Source organism: Gracilinanus agilis, chromosome 3, assembly GCF_016433145.1.
Source record: "Gracilinanus agilis isolate LMUSP501 chromosome 3, AgileGrace, whole genome shotgun sequence".
In the NCBI taxonomy this organism is placed as follows: Eukaryota; Metazoa; Chordata; class Mammalia; order Didelphimorphia; family Didelphidae; genus Gracilinanus; species Gracilinanus agilis.
Window position 1 is genome coordinate 31,925,473 of NC_058132.1, and position 16,236 is coordinate 31,941,708.

Below are 16,236 nucleotides of genomic sequence, written 5' to 3' on the forward strand. Positions count from 1 at the left end.
ACTCCCAAAGTTTGAATATGACAGTATCTTTCTATCTATCTATCTATCTATCTATCTATCTATCTATCTATCTATCTATCTATCTATCTATCTATCTGTATGTCTGTCTTATCTCTCTCTCTATTTCTTTCTCTCTCTGTATATACCTATGTATATATTATACATGTACATATATAGTATGTTTACATATATATTTTTTGTTTATAATTCATATAATTTATTTATAACTTTATGGCCTCACATTTATTTATTTTAAATTTAAATTTTAAATTTTGAATATTTTCCCATCGTTACATGTTTCATGTTCTTTCCCTCTCCCCCAAGCCCTTCTAATCTCCCTTAGCCGATGCACAATTCCACTGGGTTTTACATGTATCATTGATCAAGACCTAATTCTATAATGTTGATAGTTGGACTAGAGTTATCGTTTAGTGTCTACATCCCCAATAATATCCCCATCAGCCCATGTGTTCAAGCAGTTGTTTTTCCTCTGTGTTTCTACTCCCACAGTTTTTCCTCTGAATGGGGCTAGTTTTCCTTCTCATAAGTCACTCAGCCTTGCTCTGGATGATTGCATTGCTGCTAGTAGAGAAGTCCATTACATTCGATTTTACTACAGTGTATCAGTCTCTGTGTATAATGTTCTTCTGGCTCTGCTCCTTTCACTCTGCATCAATTTCTGGAGGTCATTCCAGTTCACATGGAGTTCCTCCAGTTTATTATTGCTTTGAGCACAATAATATTCCATCACCAACAGATAACATAATTTATTCAGCCATTCCCCAATCGAAGGGCATCCCCTCATTTTCCAATTTTTTGCCACCACAAAGAGCGTGGCTATAAACATTTTTGTACAAGTCTTTTCCCTTATTATCTCTTTGGGGTATAAACCCAGTAGTGGTATGGCTGGATCAAAAGGCAGATAGTCTTTGAAAGTATGGCCTCACATTTATAAGTCACACTGATGTGTAAATAATCTCTGGACCATCTTAGAAGTCAGAAGAACTCTTATCACTTCGTCTTTCTTCAATGCTCAGTTTATCTGCCACCTTCTACAGGAAGCCTTCCCTGATCTCCAAGTTATTAGTGTTCTTTCTCTCTCCTTCAGTAACCTCATATTTACTTCCCAATCTCCACGCTGTGTTTTTCCAATAGAATGTCAGCTCCTTGAGGGCAAGGGAATGTTTTGTAATTGATTTATGTTTGTACCCCTCATGTGGGAGCCAGTTTGACAACCAGGTGCTAAATTTTCAGAACGAATATTGATATCTTGGAAACTGGCAAACACTACAAGTCAGGGCTTAATGGTTATTGTTCAGTCATTTTAGTCATTTCTGACACTTTGAGGCCCCCATTTCAAGTTTTCTTTTGCAGAGATACTGGAATAGTTTGCTTTTTCCTTCTCCAGCTCACTTTACAGATGAGGAGACTGAGGCAAACAAGGTGAAGTGACTTGCCCAGGGTCAGACAGTATATATCTGAGGCCAGATTTGAACTCAGAAAGATGAGTCTTCCTGATTCCAGGCCTGGCACTCTATCCACTGCACTACTTAGCTGCCCTGTCTTGCTTGGTTTTAGATTTAAGATAATCAAAGAGAAAATTTTAATAATATAGATTAAACTTGAAAGTGTATCACTTGTTCATTCCTCCTATCCTTCACCCCAAGGCCTTGTTTCAAATAGATGTTTAAAAATATTTATTGCTGAATTGAACCAAGGATAAATTATTTTGGGTAGGGAAACTGAGGCTGGAGGGAATAGAGAAAGGTTCCTGGAGAGGACAGGGCTGCCCAGAAGTCCATGAAGTCTGTTTCCTGTCATACAGGATCCCGAGGGCTCTTTTCTTAGTTTCAAGGTGTGAGGACTGAACCCTGAGCTACAAGCAGGAAAGGAAGGGGAAGGTACCTGAGAATTCAGGGGTATCTTGGTGACAGGAAGTGGACAGATGGGAGCGGCCCCATGGAGAGAATGAGTGTCCAAAAATAGGGCTCCTTCTTAGTGCTGCCCAAGCCATAAATGGCTCCAAGATGCCCCAGCCTCAGGGGAATGAAGAGGGGCAGTCAGAGCTCAGCCCTGGTCAGAGATTAAAATACAGCTCAGATCCGAGCAAGACTGACACCAGAGCAGCCTCACAGAACTCAGCTGGACCATGGTGAGTATGGTAAACCGAACATGGCAATCCTGTCCAGGGAAAGCCAAGTGGCAATGGCTGCTAGGCTGGGGCCAGAGCAGAGGCTGGGGCTGGATGGAGAGCATGAGGAGGAAGCCAGAGCTGGGGCTCCTAGGGGGGAAGGTATGCAGAATGGGAGTAATGTCAGAATTGTAAGTTAAAGAACATGCCAAAGACCCCATGATGGTTAGCTCTGCTAGAGGGCTGACTTCAGAAGTGGAAAGGCCACTTGGGTTCAAGTTCTGCCTTTGAGGGCCCCTGATCAAGTTACTTAATTTCTTTCTTTCTGGCTTTCTGGTTTTCTTTCTTTCTTACTTTCTGGCTTGCATTCTGGCTTTCTTTGTTTTTTTTTCCCTCTTTTTTCATTCTTTCTTCTCTTTCTTTCTCTTTCATTCATTCTTTCTCTCCTTTTCTCTCTCTTTCTTTCCCTCCCTCTCTCTTTCTCATCCTCCTTCCTTCCCTCCTTTCTTCCATCCATCTTCTTTCCTTCCTTCCTTCCCTCCTTTCTTCCATCCATCTTCCTTCCTTTCTTCCTTCCTTCCTCTCTCTCTCTCTCTCAACTCTTACCTTCTGTCTTAGAATTGATTCTGTTAGGTATCAATTCTATGGCAGAAGAGTGGTAAGGGTTAAGTGACTTGCCCAGGGTCACACAGCTAAGATATATCTGAGGCCAGAGTTGGGAGGACCTGGGTTCAAATCTGGCATCAGATACTTCCTAGTTGTGTGACCCTTAGCAGGTCACTTAACCCCAATTGTCTATCCTTACTCTACTATCTTAAAGTTATTACTAAGAGAGAAAGTAAGAGTTGTGTGGTTTTTCTAAAGCATTTCTGTCACTGGGTTGTGAGCAAGCAGAAATTTGAAGGATGTTGCAGCTTCTAAGAGGCTAAGAGAATTCCAAGACAGAATGCTCTCTCACCTTTAAGGGAGCACTAAGGGCTTGAGGAGATCAGGCAGTAGGCCAGTCTGGCTGAGGTGTAGAGGGAGCGAAGGGGAATAATGGGGAACAAGACTGGAAAGGCAAGATAGAACCAGGTAGTGAAGCAGGAGAGGGGATAATTTATTCCAGAGGCAATTGGGAACCACAGAATTCCTTGAGTAGGGGAGTGACATGGTCAGAGCATTGGGAAACCCTTTTTGGCAGCTATGTGGAAAATGGAATGGAGAAGGGAGAGCCTGGGAACTGGAAGTTCAATTAGGAGGTTTTGGTAATTACTGTAGGTGGAATAATGAGAGCCTGCCCTAGGAGAGTGGCTGTGAGCAAGGGAATGGAGGCAAAGGTTTGGCATCGTAAGCCAGTGACTGGATATGGGGAAGAGAAGGGAACAGAGGAGAATGTACGTGGATCAAGTGCCTGCTGTATGCCAGGCACATAACTTTATAAATGTCTCCTTTGAAAGTCACGTAGCTAGTAAATGTTTGAACTGGGATTTGAATTCAGGCCTTCCTGACTCCAGGCCCAGCGTTCTCTCCTTTGTGGCCTCCTAGCTGCCTCTAATAGAAGGGATACGAGGGATACGAGGTGCTGGGGGGGGGGGGATGGCACTGAACTGCCGCTGAGGTCTCTGGGTGCCTGGAAAGACTGAGCTATCTTCCATAGAAACTGGGAAAACAGGAAGAGGCGGGCTTTGGGGGAAAGATAATGAGTTCTTTTCTGGATGCATTAAGGTAGACGTTGGTACAGGGTTCCGTGGGCAGTTGGTGGGTAATGTGAGACTAGAACTTAGCAGAGAGACTGGGGCCAGATATCTCGATCTGGGAATTGTCTACATGTTAAGCCCATCTGTAGCCGATGGGGCAGAGAGAGAGGAAAGAAGCAAATGAAAGAGAACGGAGAAGCTGAAAGCATGCATAATCTAGAAACGGAATTAATAAGGACGATAATGATAATTAATAATCCAGAAAAGCTCTTGGGTTGATGTTATGGTTTGTCTTCTTGGAGCTCATTCTGTTTGTTAGCAGAGATGGGTTTAGCAGATGAGCAGGTATGGGAAGACCATTAATAACTATGGATAATAGAGAGGAGCTGAGTTTCTGAAGCCGGGAGTTCTTGAGACCAGGATTATGCTTGGAATCAGACAGAAGAGTCCATGTTGGGGCTCTCTGTCTCTGAATTTCTTTCTTTATCTTTTCTTTTCTTTTCTTTTCTTCCCTTCCCTTCCTTCTTTCCTTCCTTCTTTCCTTCCTTCCTTCCTTCCTTCCTTCCTTCCTTCCTTCCTTCCTCTTACCTTCCATCTTAAAATGAATATTATGTATTGGTTCTAAGGCAGAAGAGTGGTAAGGGCTAGGCAATGGGGGTCAAGTGACTTGCCCAGGGTCGCACAGCTAGGAAGTGTCTGAGGCCAGATTTGAACCCAGGACCTCCTGTCTCTAGACCTGGCTTTCAATCCACTGAGCCACCCAGCTGCCCAGGTGCCCCCTGGATTTCTTTCTCCTTGTTTTTTAGGGAAAATCATTAAGGTTGCTGGGAGTAAGAGAGAGAAAAAGATATTAACTGACCTAGAGAAGGGTCTAGGGAGTAGAGATGGCAGCCTCCTCCCCTTTGGAAGGTTCTGACCCTTGACTTTGGAACCAGTGCTGCTTCTTTGGGTTTGGATCCTGGGCAAGTCACTTGTGCTCAGTACCTCAGTTTCTTCATCTTTAAACGAGAAGGGTTGGACTAGATCATCTCCAAGGCCCTCCCAGCTCTACGATGCCTTGAGTCTATGAATGGGATCCAGGGCAGTAGAAGGAGGTTCATAGAAGTAGGGCCTGGGTTCCCCAGTGGGAGGTTTTGTCTAGGGCCTCTCTAGGCTGCCTCCAGTTATGCCTGGGTCCACCATAGAGCAGGACAAATGGGACAAAGCTGCAGTGGGAGGGATGGTTGAATTTCCCGTGGTGGGATGGAAGCTCCTTTAGGGTCTTTGTATCCCCAGCACCTCGCACAGTGCCTGGCATTTAGTAGAAGCTTAAAATATCCCTTCTTGTTTAGTTGGCCTTGGATGGGAAGCACCGTTTCTCAAAGAGAGGGTCAGGAGCCCTTAAAATGTGGCCTAGAGAGATTCTCAGCCCCAGAGAGGACGCTGGAAGCCCGGTCCCTGACCTGGCCTCTGAGCCTGGGCTAAAGAAGCCTCAGAGATGGGGGAACAGTTCCGTGACCATAAACAGGGTCGTGGGGCTTGTGTTCCTGTAGACGGACCGACTCTCAGCCGATCAGATCAAGGAATACAAAGGTGTCTTCGAGATGTTTGATGAGGAGGGCAACGGATTGGTGAAGACCAGTGAGCTGGAGAGACTAATGAGCCTACTGGGCATCAACCCTACCAAGAGCGAACTGGGGAGCATGGCCAAGGAAGTGGACAAGGACAGTAAGGATGCTGGGCTGCGGACCCACCGGCCCTCTCATTCCTATCCCATCATCCCTTGACCCTTAGGGATCCTCTGGTCTAAGGGAGGAGGTAGTCCCTGCCCTTGGGGAATGCCCATTCTACAAGGAGACAGACCCTGCACTCAGGGAGTTCCCAGTGGGGTGGGGGGGGTTGGGACACAGCCCCTGGCCTTGAGGACTCCCCAGTCTGGTGGAGGAGGCAGCTCCTGTCCTTATCTGAGGAGGGAGACAGACCCTGCCCTCAGGGATCCCACGGCCTGCAGAGGGGGAGCTAGGGAAAGAGGGAGATAACCCTCAGCCCCAGAAAATTCCTAATCGGAGGCAGGAGAGATGGAAGTTCTGGGCCCACTGCATTGAGCACGGGCCCCTAAAAGCTGCCTCCCGCCTTCTTCTGAGGAGCTTTTCTTCTTCCTCTCAGACAAAGGCACCTTTAACTGTGATGGCTTCTTGTCACTGATGGGCGTTTATCACGAGAAGGCCAAAAACCAAGATGTAGAACTGAGGGCGGCATTCAAGGTCTTTGACAAGGAGGCCAAAGGTTACATAGACTGGGACACACTCAAGTGAGAGCCTGTGTGTGTGTGTGTGTGTATGTGCCCGTCTGGTGTGGGGTGGTCGTATAGTGAGAGCTCAGTCTCACGGGTACTCGGGATGGAGGTCTGAAGGAAGAAATCAAAGGGGAAACCCTGTGCTTTAGGGCGCCCCCAAGCTGAGGGGGAAACATGGCAATGGGGTGGGGTGGGGCACAGTCTAAGGGGCAGCCCTCACTGCCAGGAGGCTGAACTGTGGCAGCTGTCAGGGTCAACCCTGTTTAGCCACTGGGGTTAGCTGCATCTTCTGGGAGAAGGGGAGGACAACAAGGAAGCCTTCCTGGAGGAAGTGGGCCTGCTTCTGCTTGGTCAGGGTTGGGGGATTCCCTGTGCCAGGTACGTGCTCATGAACGCGGGGGAACCTCTTAATGAGGTGGAGGCTGAGCAGATGATGAAGGAGGCTGACAAAGATGGAGATGGAACCATTGACTACGAGGGTAAGCATGCTCCCCCACCCCCACTGTCCTCAGGGCCCAAGATTAGGCTCCAGCCCTGCCTCTTCTGCCCCTCCTCTAAAAAGGCTCACTGATCAGAATAGCCCATCTCCAGGGGAACTTTGGTCCTGGATCAGCCTCTTGCCCTCCCCCGAATAAGGGTCTGTAACCACCCCGTCAACTGGTAGCTTGGGCAGTGGCAGGGAGGCTGCCCTTTGCCAGCCTGGCAGCAGGGGGCAGTAGAAGCTCAGGAGGATCTCCAGGGGAGGAAACCAGGGGAACCGGACTGGAGGGTAGGGAGGGATGCTGTAGGTCCATTCTTTTTGGAGGTCTGCCCCTCTGCCCGAACCCAGAAGCCCTGTTTGGTCAAGGACAGGTTAACCCTGTTTCTCTTCCTAACTGCACCTGTCCCGCCCTTTCTCATCTACCCGCTCTGACTCGACCTCTTTCTTTGACCTTGTCTCTCCACCCCAGTTCTGTTTCTGACTCTGCTTCCCTCTCACTCTCCTGGTCCTTTTCCCATTTCCCTCCCGGTCCCTGACTCTCTTGTCTTTGCCCATCTCTCCTAGTCCATCCCTGTCTGCCTTTGTCTATCCTCTCTCCTTCTCTCTCTGGTCTGTCCCCATCTCTCTCCTCGTCCCTTTGTCTTCCTCTGTCCTTGTCTGCAGTCCGGCTCCGCTGTCTCTCCTTTCTGTCTCTCCTGCTCTTCCCTCCTCTCATTGTCCCTGTTCTTATTTATTTTATTTATTCTCCTGTCCATGTTCTTATCCATTATTCTTCTCCCCTCTCCTTCCCGTTTCTCCTCTCTGTCTCTGCCTATCCCCATCCTCCTCTCATCGTCCGTCTGTCTTCTGCCTTTGTCCCTCTGTCCCGGTCCTTGCCTTTCCCCCTCGTCTCTGTGTCTCTGGGAGGGCTGGGCTGAGAGCCAATCTCTCCTCCCAGCTTCCCCAGGGATGGGGTATTGAGGGAAGTGTTGGGATGGGAAGCTCGAGCTCTAAGAACAGCTCTGCTGTTGACCCTTTCTCCTCTTCCTTGTTGGGGCCTGGGTGAGGAGATGGTTACTAGTAGCTTCCCTTTGGGACTGCTTCTCGGGGGTGCATTGAGGGGCACGAGGAGGAATTCCCAGCCGTTCAGGCCCAAATCAAACAGAACTCTCTATGGGGCGATCCACCAGCCCTTGGTCCTTCGGTTATCGTGGGCTACTCTTCTGGAGTAGCTTTTCATTCATCCTGGGTGTAGGCCATTCCCAACAGTGAGATGTCATTGGCCTTCTTGCAAAACGAAGGACAAACAAGATTATTCAGGTCTGGGCAGCTCCCTGCCCCACTCCCCTCCCAACGTTGTCACTGGAGATGGGTGTGGAGGATTTGGGGTTCAGGGGACTGACTATTGCCTCTTGTGGGGATGGGAAGGACCTCTGACTCCCAAATTCATGCCCTCAGAGTTTGTGGCCATGATGACTGGAGAATCCTTTAAACTGGTCCAGTGAGGATGCATGGATGGATGGATGGATGGATGGCCTGAGTCCTGATTGATCAACACAGTATACTCTCCGCCCCACCCCCAAACCCCTGTTTAATAAATTGTCTTTATAAAGATTTTCTTTAGAGCCTCAGAAATTCTTTGCTGCACCCTGACTCCTTCCACAGATCCTCTGTGCCAACTACCCCACTTCTCAACCCTCCTCTACGTTCTGCTAACAGCTCCCCGTGGGCTGAAGCCCCAACTTGTTGTCACAGGAGTTGGTCCCATTCCCCACCCAATCCTCTCCCCACTTCATTTCAGGATTCCATCAGCTGTGGGGCCTTCCCATCCCCTCCCTGAAGACCTCCTCCTCCCCTGGGCCCGGGTGGGGAGGGAAGACCAACAAATCAAAACTGGTTGAGAATTTAACTGACACGATTCCTGGGATTGAGTAAATGCTTAAATGCTAAGTCAATTTATCTATCCTGAGAGCTCAGTGAGAGAAATACAGCGAAGACCCAAAACTATCCAAGCCAGGCCGAGGACCACTTACACCAGACTCAGTCAGAGCAAGAAAAAAACCCCAAAACTTTATTTTCCCTTCCAAAAACCATTGAAATCAAAGCAGACAACACCACAGAAGGATCCCAGACCAGACTGGAGCAGTCCATTCAAGCAGGAGACAGGAGGAACCCTTCCTCCCACCCCTACCCCCCCTAAATCCCCAGGGGTCCTATGGCTCCCCAAGCCCCCACCTCTACCTTAATGCTGGATGGCATTGGCCCGAGTTAGCCAGATGCAGGGAACTCTTTCCTGCCACTGGACCCTCTACTCTTAACCCTGCTAGAGTCCTATGGTCCTTCTGGCAGCGGCCCACACCTCTGTGTCTGTGTTGGACAGCACCAGGCTGAGTTTGCCAGACCCAGGAGAATCCTTCTCATTGCTCTCTCCACTCTCACACCCCCAGGGTCCCACAATGTCCCCAGAGGCAGCTTTCACCTCCTCAAGTGGCCTGAGGAAGGGGAAAGGCTGAGTTGACTCAGGATGGGGAGAAAGTCCAGAGAAGGGCAGCCAGAAGGGTGAAGGGTCTTGAGTCCATGCCCTATAAGGGACTTTTCCCCTGGAGAAGAAAGCCCTGGAGTGGGGAAGGTGGGGGACATGATCACTATCTCTAAGCTTCTGAATCGCTCTTGTCTGGGAGGGGCAATTAGACTTGCCCTGTTTGGCCCCAGAGAGCTATGGGATGGGGTTACAAAGAGGTGAATTTAGCATTAATGCAAAGAAAATCTTCCTATGACTTTGCTGAGGTAATGAGCTCTCCCCATGCCCTCACTGAAGGCCAGATGACCATTTGTTGGGTACACTGTAGTAGGGGAAAGTCCTATTCTATTCAGGTCCGGGTCAAAGCAAACAGTGTCTGAAGGTCTCTTAGGGCTCAGAGAGCTTGTGTTGGTGGGTAAGCTAGGACCCAAACTCACCGTCCCTTCCCACCCCACAATGCACACATCTGACCAGCCTGGGAGAGGGGACAGGGAAGCCCCTTCCCACTGTAGCCAGGGAAATCTCTGCTGGTGTCAGAAGCATGCTCCCCCAGCCCCAGCCCCAGCCCCCCTGAGTGGGCTTGGGACCTTTCCCTTCAGACAGTCTTCTTTAGCCCAGTCTCTTCTGGAGAATGTAACTGCGTAACAGTCTCTTCTGTAGAATGTACCACACTACAGTCTCTTCTGTAGACTATAACTGCATTACAGTCTCTTCTGCAGACTAACCACGTTACAGTCTCTTCTGTAGACTAATTGCGCTACAGTCTCTTCTGTAGAATGTAACCACGCTACAGTCTCTTCTGTAGACTATAACTGCATTACAGTCTCTTCTGTAGACTGTACCCACACTACAGTCTCTTCTGTAGACTATAACTGCATTACAGTCTCTTCTGTATACTAACCACGTTACAGTCTCTTCTGTAGACTGTACCCACACTACAGTCTCTTTTGCAGAATGTAACTGCATTACAGTCTTGGACAATTCCTAGATGACTTACAGGGAGAAGGGCTATGGGAGGACAGGTCTTCCTCCTCCTCCTTGACCTGGTTTGACCTGAGCAGAACTGACAGTCCCCAGGTGGGGGGCCCGAGCGCCCTCTCTCTTCCCAATGACGTCAGGCGAGTGGAGCCCGGGACATTTCGTTCCTCCCCTTCAGGGGAGAGGCCTGGGCTGATCAGGGCCATCTGCTATTTTTACCAGAGCACTCGGGTGTCACTGGATCCCTTTCTGAGTGAAGGTCACTGAGCTGGCCCCAAGCCGGAGGTGGGGACATCAAAGACAGCATCCATCCACTCCCTACCTCGGCTGTTCTCCTGGGGACCACTGCTCCTCAAGGTTCCTGGGGCAGTTCTTTCCAAAGCCCCTCTTGCCCGTAGGCTACGGCTGGGGCTCTTCACAGTCTGGGAAGGGGTTTGGCCCTGGTTCTTGCCTGGGCTGGACATTCCCACAGGGGTCAGGTTGTTCTGGGCTCAGGCTGGCCTTCTGGGAGGATGGAGCCCCTTCCAAGTCTGGTTTGGCCATTTTAATGGCTTCTTCATAGGATGGGGGCAGCTCCAAGGCATACAGGCTGTAGGCAGGAGGGGACACTGTGCCTGACTCCATCTCTCGAAATGCCAGTGGCAGAGGTGGGCCCAGGGGGTACTGCACAGAGCTATAAGCTAGAGAAAAAGAGGAAAATAAGTTAGAGACATGCTATGGGGTCAAGATGGGACACAGTAGACCATGGAGTCTTTGTATTCCTATCACATAGTAGGTGCTATACAAGTAGTAAATGCTTCATAATTACCTTTTCCTTCATTTAAACCTTTTTTATACACCTACTATGTCAATGAAGCAACAAGCAGGGGAAGTTAGAAGGTTAAATAGATTGAGAGCCAGGCCTGGAGATGGGAGGTCCTAGGTTCAAATCTGGCTGCAGACACTTCCTAGATGTGTGACCCTGGACAAGTCACTTAACGTCCAGTGCCTAGTCCTTATCACTCTTTTGCCTTGGTACCAATACACTGTATTGATTCAAAGACAGAAGGTAAGGTTTTAAAGGGTAGTGTAGTGCCATGGAGAAAAGAAGCATAGGATTTAAAGTCAGAGGTCCTGGGTTTGAATCCTGAGTCTGCTTCTTAATACCTGTGTGACTCTGGGCAGGTCGATTCATAACTTCTCTGGAAGTCAGTTTCCTTCTCTACTAAATGAAGGGGTTGGATGATATGACTAAGGTCCCTTCTAGTGCTAAAATTATGATATTAGGACTCTAATTTCAGGGTAGAGGTGGAGGTAGAGGAATCAGCCTAGGCTGTGTGTAGGTGGCCTCTGAGCAGAGCTTTAGGAAGCTAGAAATTCTAAGGGGGAAGAGGGAAGCCCAGATTAAAAGACACCTCCGACATGAAGCCCTGATACTCTGCTCCTCAAAAAACTAGCACGACCTCCTCGTCTGACCTTCGCTGAGCATTTCAGGTCCTTCCCCTTTCCCTCATGCGCTTGTCATGTCCCAGTATATATAGTATATATTATAGTTTACTAGGCTGCAAGCTAGCGAGATTAGAATCCAAGGTCCATGGTACTGGGAGCCTTGATGAAATTTCCTATCTATTGCCTCTATTGCCCAGAACAGGGCTCCAAGCCCAGCAAGAACTAAATACATGTTTGTTCTAGCGTCCAGCCTTGAGACATTGGCCAAGTCACATAATCCCAGCTCAGACACTGAGGACCTTTGGGTAAATCTCTTCACTTTTCTGGGACCTCAGTTTTCTCAGCTGCCAAATGAGGACTCAGATAGATGGTCTTTGAGACCCTTCCAATATTAAACCAGTGACATATGACATAGTGACAGTTAGTGAGCATCAAAAGTAGAACTTGAACTTGGGTCTTGCCAGCTCCAGGTCCAACACTCCCAGGTCTGAACTGTTACAGCTAAATCTAACCCCCTATATCAGTGATGGGCCAGATGTGGCCCCCTGAAATGTTCTATCCTGCGAGCAACATTATTCCTAATCTGACAAATACAATGAGTAGGTTACAATACAATGAAACTTCAAAAGAGTTGCCTTAGAAACAGACTGACAGAGGAGCATTGCTTTTCCTTTGGCCCCTCTTTAAAAAGTTTGCCCATCACTGCCCTATATAATCTATCTATCTATCTATCTCTCTATCTCTCTATCTATCTCTCTATCTATCTATCTATCTATCTATCTATCTATCTATCTATCTATCTATCTATCTATCTATCTGTTCGTCCGTCCATCCATCCATATCTCTCTCTCTCTCTCTCTCTCTCTCTCTCTCTCTCTCCATCTATCTGTCTGTCTATCTATAATATATAATCGCAGAGTCATAAAGTTAAAGCTAGAGGGTTCTTCAAAGGTTCCCAGCTCTCTACTTTATAAAGGAATCCCATAGTTTTCCTTTTTAAAATAATAATAATGATGATGATGATGAAGATGATTATGATGATGGCAATTAGGTGGCTAGAGTGCCAGACCTGGAGATGGGAAGACACTTCCTAGCTGTGTGACCCTGGGCAAGTCACTTAACCCCCACAGTCTGCAAAATTAATATACAGTATTGACTCTAAGAGGGAAGGTGAGGGTTTAAAGATAAACAAACAAAGACAGCTTTATGGTTTTTGAAGCCCTCTTTAGGTTACTTTATTTGATCTTCACAGGTAGGTTTTATTATTATTATTCCTGTTTGACAGATGAGAAAACGGAGGCAAACAGAGGTTAAGTGACTTGCTTATGGTCATGGAGCTAGCAAGTGCTGAAGCAGAATTCGAACTCAGGCCAATCTGACCCAAAGTCTCTGGCCTCTATCTCCTGAGTCACCTAGCTGTGACTAGGAAGCCCCGGCTTTGAATCTCACTTTGAACGCTAGCTTTGTGTTGTCATTGTTGTTCAGTTGTGTTTGATGCTCTGTGACCCCATTTCAGGTTTTCTTGCCAGTAATACTGGAACGGTTTGTCATTTCCTTCTCCAGATCATTTTACAGAGGAGGAAACTGAGGCAAACAGGGCGAAGTGACTTGCCCAGAGGCGCTCAGTTTCTGAGTATCTGAGGTCATATTTGAAGTCAGGACAATCCTGACTTCCAGGTCTTACTCTATCCACCATGCCACCTGGCTGCCTTAGTTTAGCACATTATAGGCTGATTTTAAAAAAAATAACTTTTACCTTCTGTCTTAGAATCAGTACTGTGCATTGACTCCAAGGAAAAGGAGTGGTAAGGGCTAGCCAAGGGGGGCTAAGTGACTCATCCAGAGTCACACATCTTGGAAGTGTCAGATTTGAACCCAGGACCTTCCATCTCTAGGCCTGGCTCTCAATCCACTGAGCCTCTTAGCTGCTCCATGTAGTCGAGCACAGATCTCTGTGGCTACTCCTTCCGGGAGAGTGAGTGAGGAAAGCTCTGGATGGGCTTTGTAACCCTCACTAATGATTACCCAGGAGGTACAATGGCTGTTGCTAACTCTTGATCTCTTGGAGGCTAAGGATTTAGAGAGCAGCCCAGAAAAGGCCCCGCCTAGGAGCTGGCCGCCACCTTTGACTCTTCCACTCAGTGCCTGGAATCCAGATCAAGGGGCTCCCCTTGGAGTGGAAAAAAGGAAGTTGACTCATCGTTCCTCCCCCTGTTAGTACTGTTAGCCTGAGAGCTAGAAGGCCCGTAGAGGTCATCTAACCCAATTCCCTCATTCTCCAGATAAGAAATAAGGCTGAGAGAAAAGGAAGGGGCCAGAGTGATAATTAAGCGCCTGAGGTAAAATCTGAACTCAGATCTCCCAAGGATTTCACTCCAGTGTTCTATCTACCCCATCGGGCTACCTCTCAGAACTGAAAGATGAAATGCAAGAAAGAATGGCCCTGCCTATGGGAAGGAGGAGAGCTTTCTCCCAGGAAACAGAAGCAGCTTCCAAAAAGGCAGATCTACGCTCTACGGGCATTTGAGGATTTGTGGCTATTTGGGGCCCGTTCTAGACTCCTTCATTAGTGTAGAGGTTGTCGTTGCTTCGTCCGTGTCCGACCATTCATGGCAAGATACTAGAGTGGTTGGCCATTTCCTTCTCCAGCTCATTTTACAGATGAGGAAACTGAGGCTAACAGGGTGAAGTGACTTGCCCAGGGGCACACATTAAGGGTATACGCTTGGATTTGAACTTGAGAAGAGGAATCTTCCTGATTCCAGGTCCAGTGCTCTATCCACTGAGCCTCCCAGCTAAATTCCTTTCAGGGTTCAGTCTAGGAGTCACTTCCAACTTGAGGCCTTTCAGCATCTCCCAATGGCGAGAGCCTTCTCCTCCAAATCCATATTATTATTATTATTATTATTATTATTATTATTGTTATTATTATTTCTTGAGACTCAGGAAGACCCGAGTTCATCATCTTCCTCGGACACTTGCCAGCTGGGTAACCCTGGACAAATCCCTTTACTTTCTCTGGGCCTCGGGTGCCTCGTCTGTAAAATGAGGGAAGCGGATTCCATGGCTCCCAAAGGCCCTGCCGGCGCTAGCTGCGATGCTATGGCTCCGCTATTCGAGATCTCTCCAGGTCCAAAACGATTTTGTAGTTATCTTGGATACATTTTTGGTTAAAAATTGTTTTCACATGAATTAGGAAAGAAAGTTAAAAAATAAATTCTGTTTTGACTTAGCCCAGCAAAATGTAACCCCCCTGAGGGCAGGGATAGGCTAATTTGGTCTTTGTCTTCCTGGCAAAGTGTCCGGCACGCTGTGGGTGATGACCGTTTGCTTGCTTTGCTCCATTTTGACCCGCCTCTTCTATTCTCCACTCTGGTCCTCCCCCGTGATGCTCTGAGCCCTGGCACAGGCTGGCTCTGCTTCCTGGAGAACTCTTCCTCCTCATCTTTGCCTCCGAGGTTCCAGGCTCACCTCAAGCTCCATCTTCCATGGGAGACTTTTCTCAGTTCTCACCCTGTCCCTGGATGATTGTTCCTTTCCCTCTACGCTTCCTTTGGGTTTGGTTTTATATGACTTGCATAAGCCTACATCTTATATACATGTGAGGCGAGCTACGTGGCAGAATGGATAGAGTGCTGGGGCTGGAGAAAGGAGGGCTTGAGTTCAAATCAGGACTCAAACACTTGGTCACCGTGGGACCTTGGATAAGTCACTTAACCCTGTTTGCCTCAATTTCTTCATCTGTATAATAAGCTGGAGAAGGAAATGGCCAACCTCTTGGGTATGGATCTGTGCCAAGAAAACCCCAAATGGGGACATGGAGAGTCAGAAAAGACTGAACAACAACAGATGTATGTGATGGGGGACAGCTAGGAGGTTCAATGGATTGAGAGTCAGGTTCAGAAATAAGAGGTCCTGGGTTCAAATCTAGCCTCAGATACTTCCTAGCTGTATGATCCTGGGCAAGTCACTTTACCCCCATTGCCTTGGAACCAATACACAGTACTGATTCCAAGATGGAACATAAGGGTTAAAAAAAAGGACATGTAGTCTCCCCTAGCAGAATAGAAGTCTTTGAAGGCAGGAACTGTTTCCATTCTTTTTTTCATTACCCAGCTTTTAATACAGCACCAGGCAGACAGTAGGTGTTCATACATGCCTATTCATTCATTCATTCATTCATTCACTCACTCACTCATTCATTCACTCACTCACTCACTCATTCATGCATTCATTCATTCATTGTATTTGTATCCCTAGCACTTAGTACAATGAGTAGCACATAGTAGGGACCTATGGAATACTTTCTCATTCATTCATTCCTTCCTTCCTTCCTTCCTTCCTTCCTTCCTTCCTTCCTTCCTTCCTTCATTGTATTTGNTTCCTTCCTTCCTTCCTTCCTTCCTTCCTTCCTTCCTTCCTTCCTTCATTGTATTTGTATCCCCAGCACTTAGTACAGTGAGTAGCACATAGTAGGGACCTATGGAATACTTTCTCATTTATTCATTCATTCATTCATTCATTCCTTCCTTCCTTCCTTCCTTCATTCATTCATTGTATTTGTATCCCCAGCACTTAGTACAGTGAGTAGCACATAGTAGGGACCTATGGAATACTTTCTCATTTATTCATTCATTCATTCATTCATTCCTTCCTTCCTTCCTTCCTTCATTCATTCATTGTATTTGTATCCCCAGCACTTAGTACAGTGAGTAGCACATAGTAGGGACCTATGGAATACTTTCTCATTTATTCATTCATTCA

At 47.6% G+C, this 16,236-nt stretch overlaps 2 protein-coding genes across 2 annotated transcripts in view; one reads left to right on the plus strand and one right to left on the minus strand.

The window, feature by feature from the left end:
- The first annotated feature begins 2,106 nt into the window (after nt 1-2,106).
- CALML6 (calmodulin like 6) lies at nt 2,107-8,127 on the plus strand. The gene is made up of 5 exons (XM_044671224.1): nt 2,107-2,152; nt 5,343-5,517; nt 5,956-6,100; nt 6,464-6,564; nt 8,004-8,127. Exons 1-5 carry the CDS (start codon nt 2,150-2,152, stop codon nt 8,048-8,050), a joined length of 471 nt encoding a protein of 156 aa, XP_044527159.1. The 5' UTR covers nt 2,107-2,149; the 3' UTR covers nt 8,051-8,127.
- A 1,873-nt stretch (nt 8,128-10,000) lies between these two features.
- TMEM52 (transmembrane protein 52) overlaps nt 10,001-16,236 on the minus strand; it is a 14,533-nt gene continuing 8,297 nt past the window's right edge. Inside the window, exon 5 of the mRNA XM_044668642.1 lies at nt 10,001-10,724. Within this exon, the coding sequence (XP_044524577.1) occupies nt 10,444-10,724 (281 nt within the window). The 3' untranslated portion in view covers nt 10,001-10,443. The remainder of the gene's footprint in view (nt 10,725-16,236) is intronic.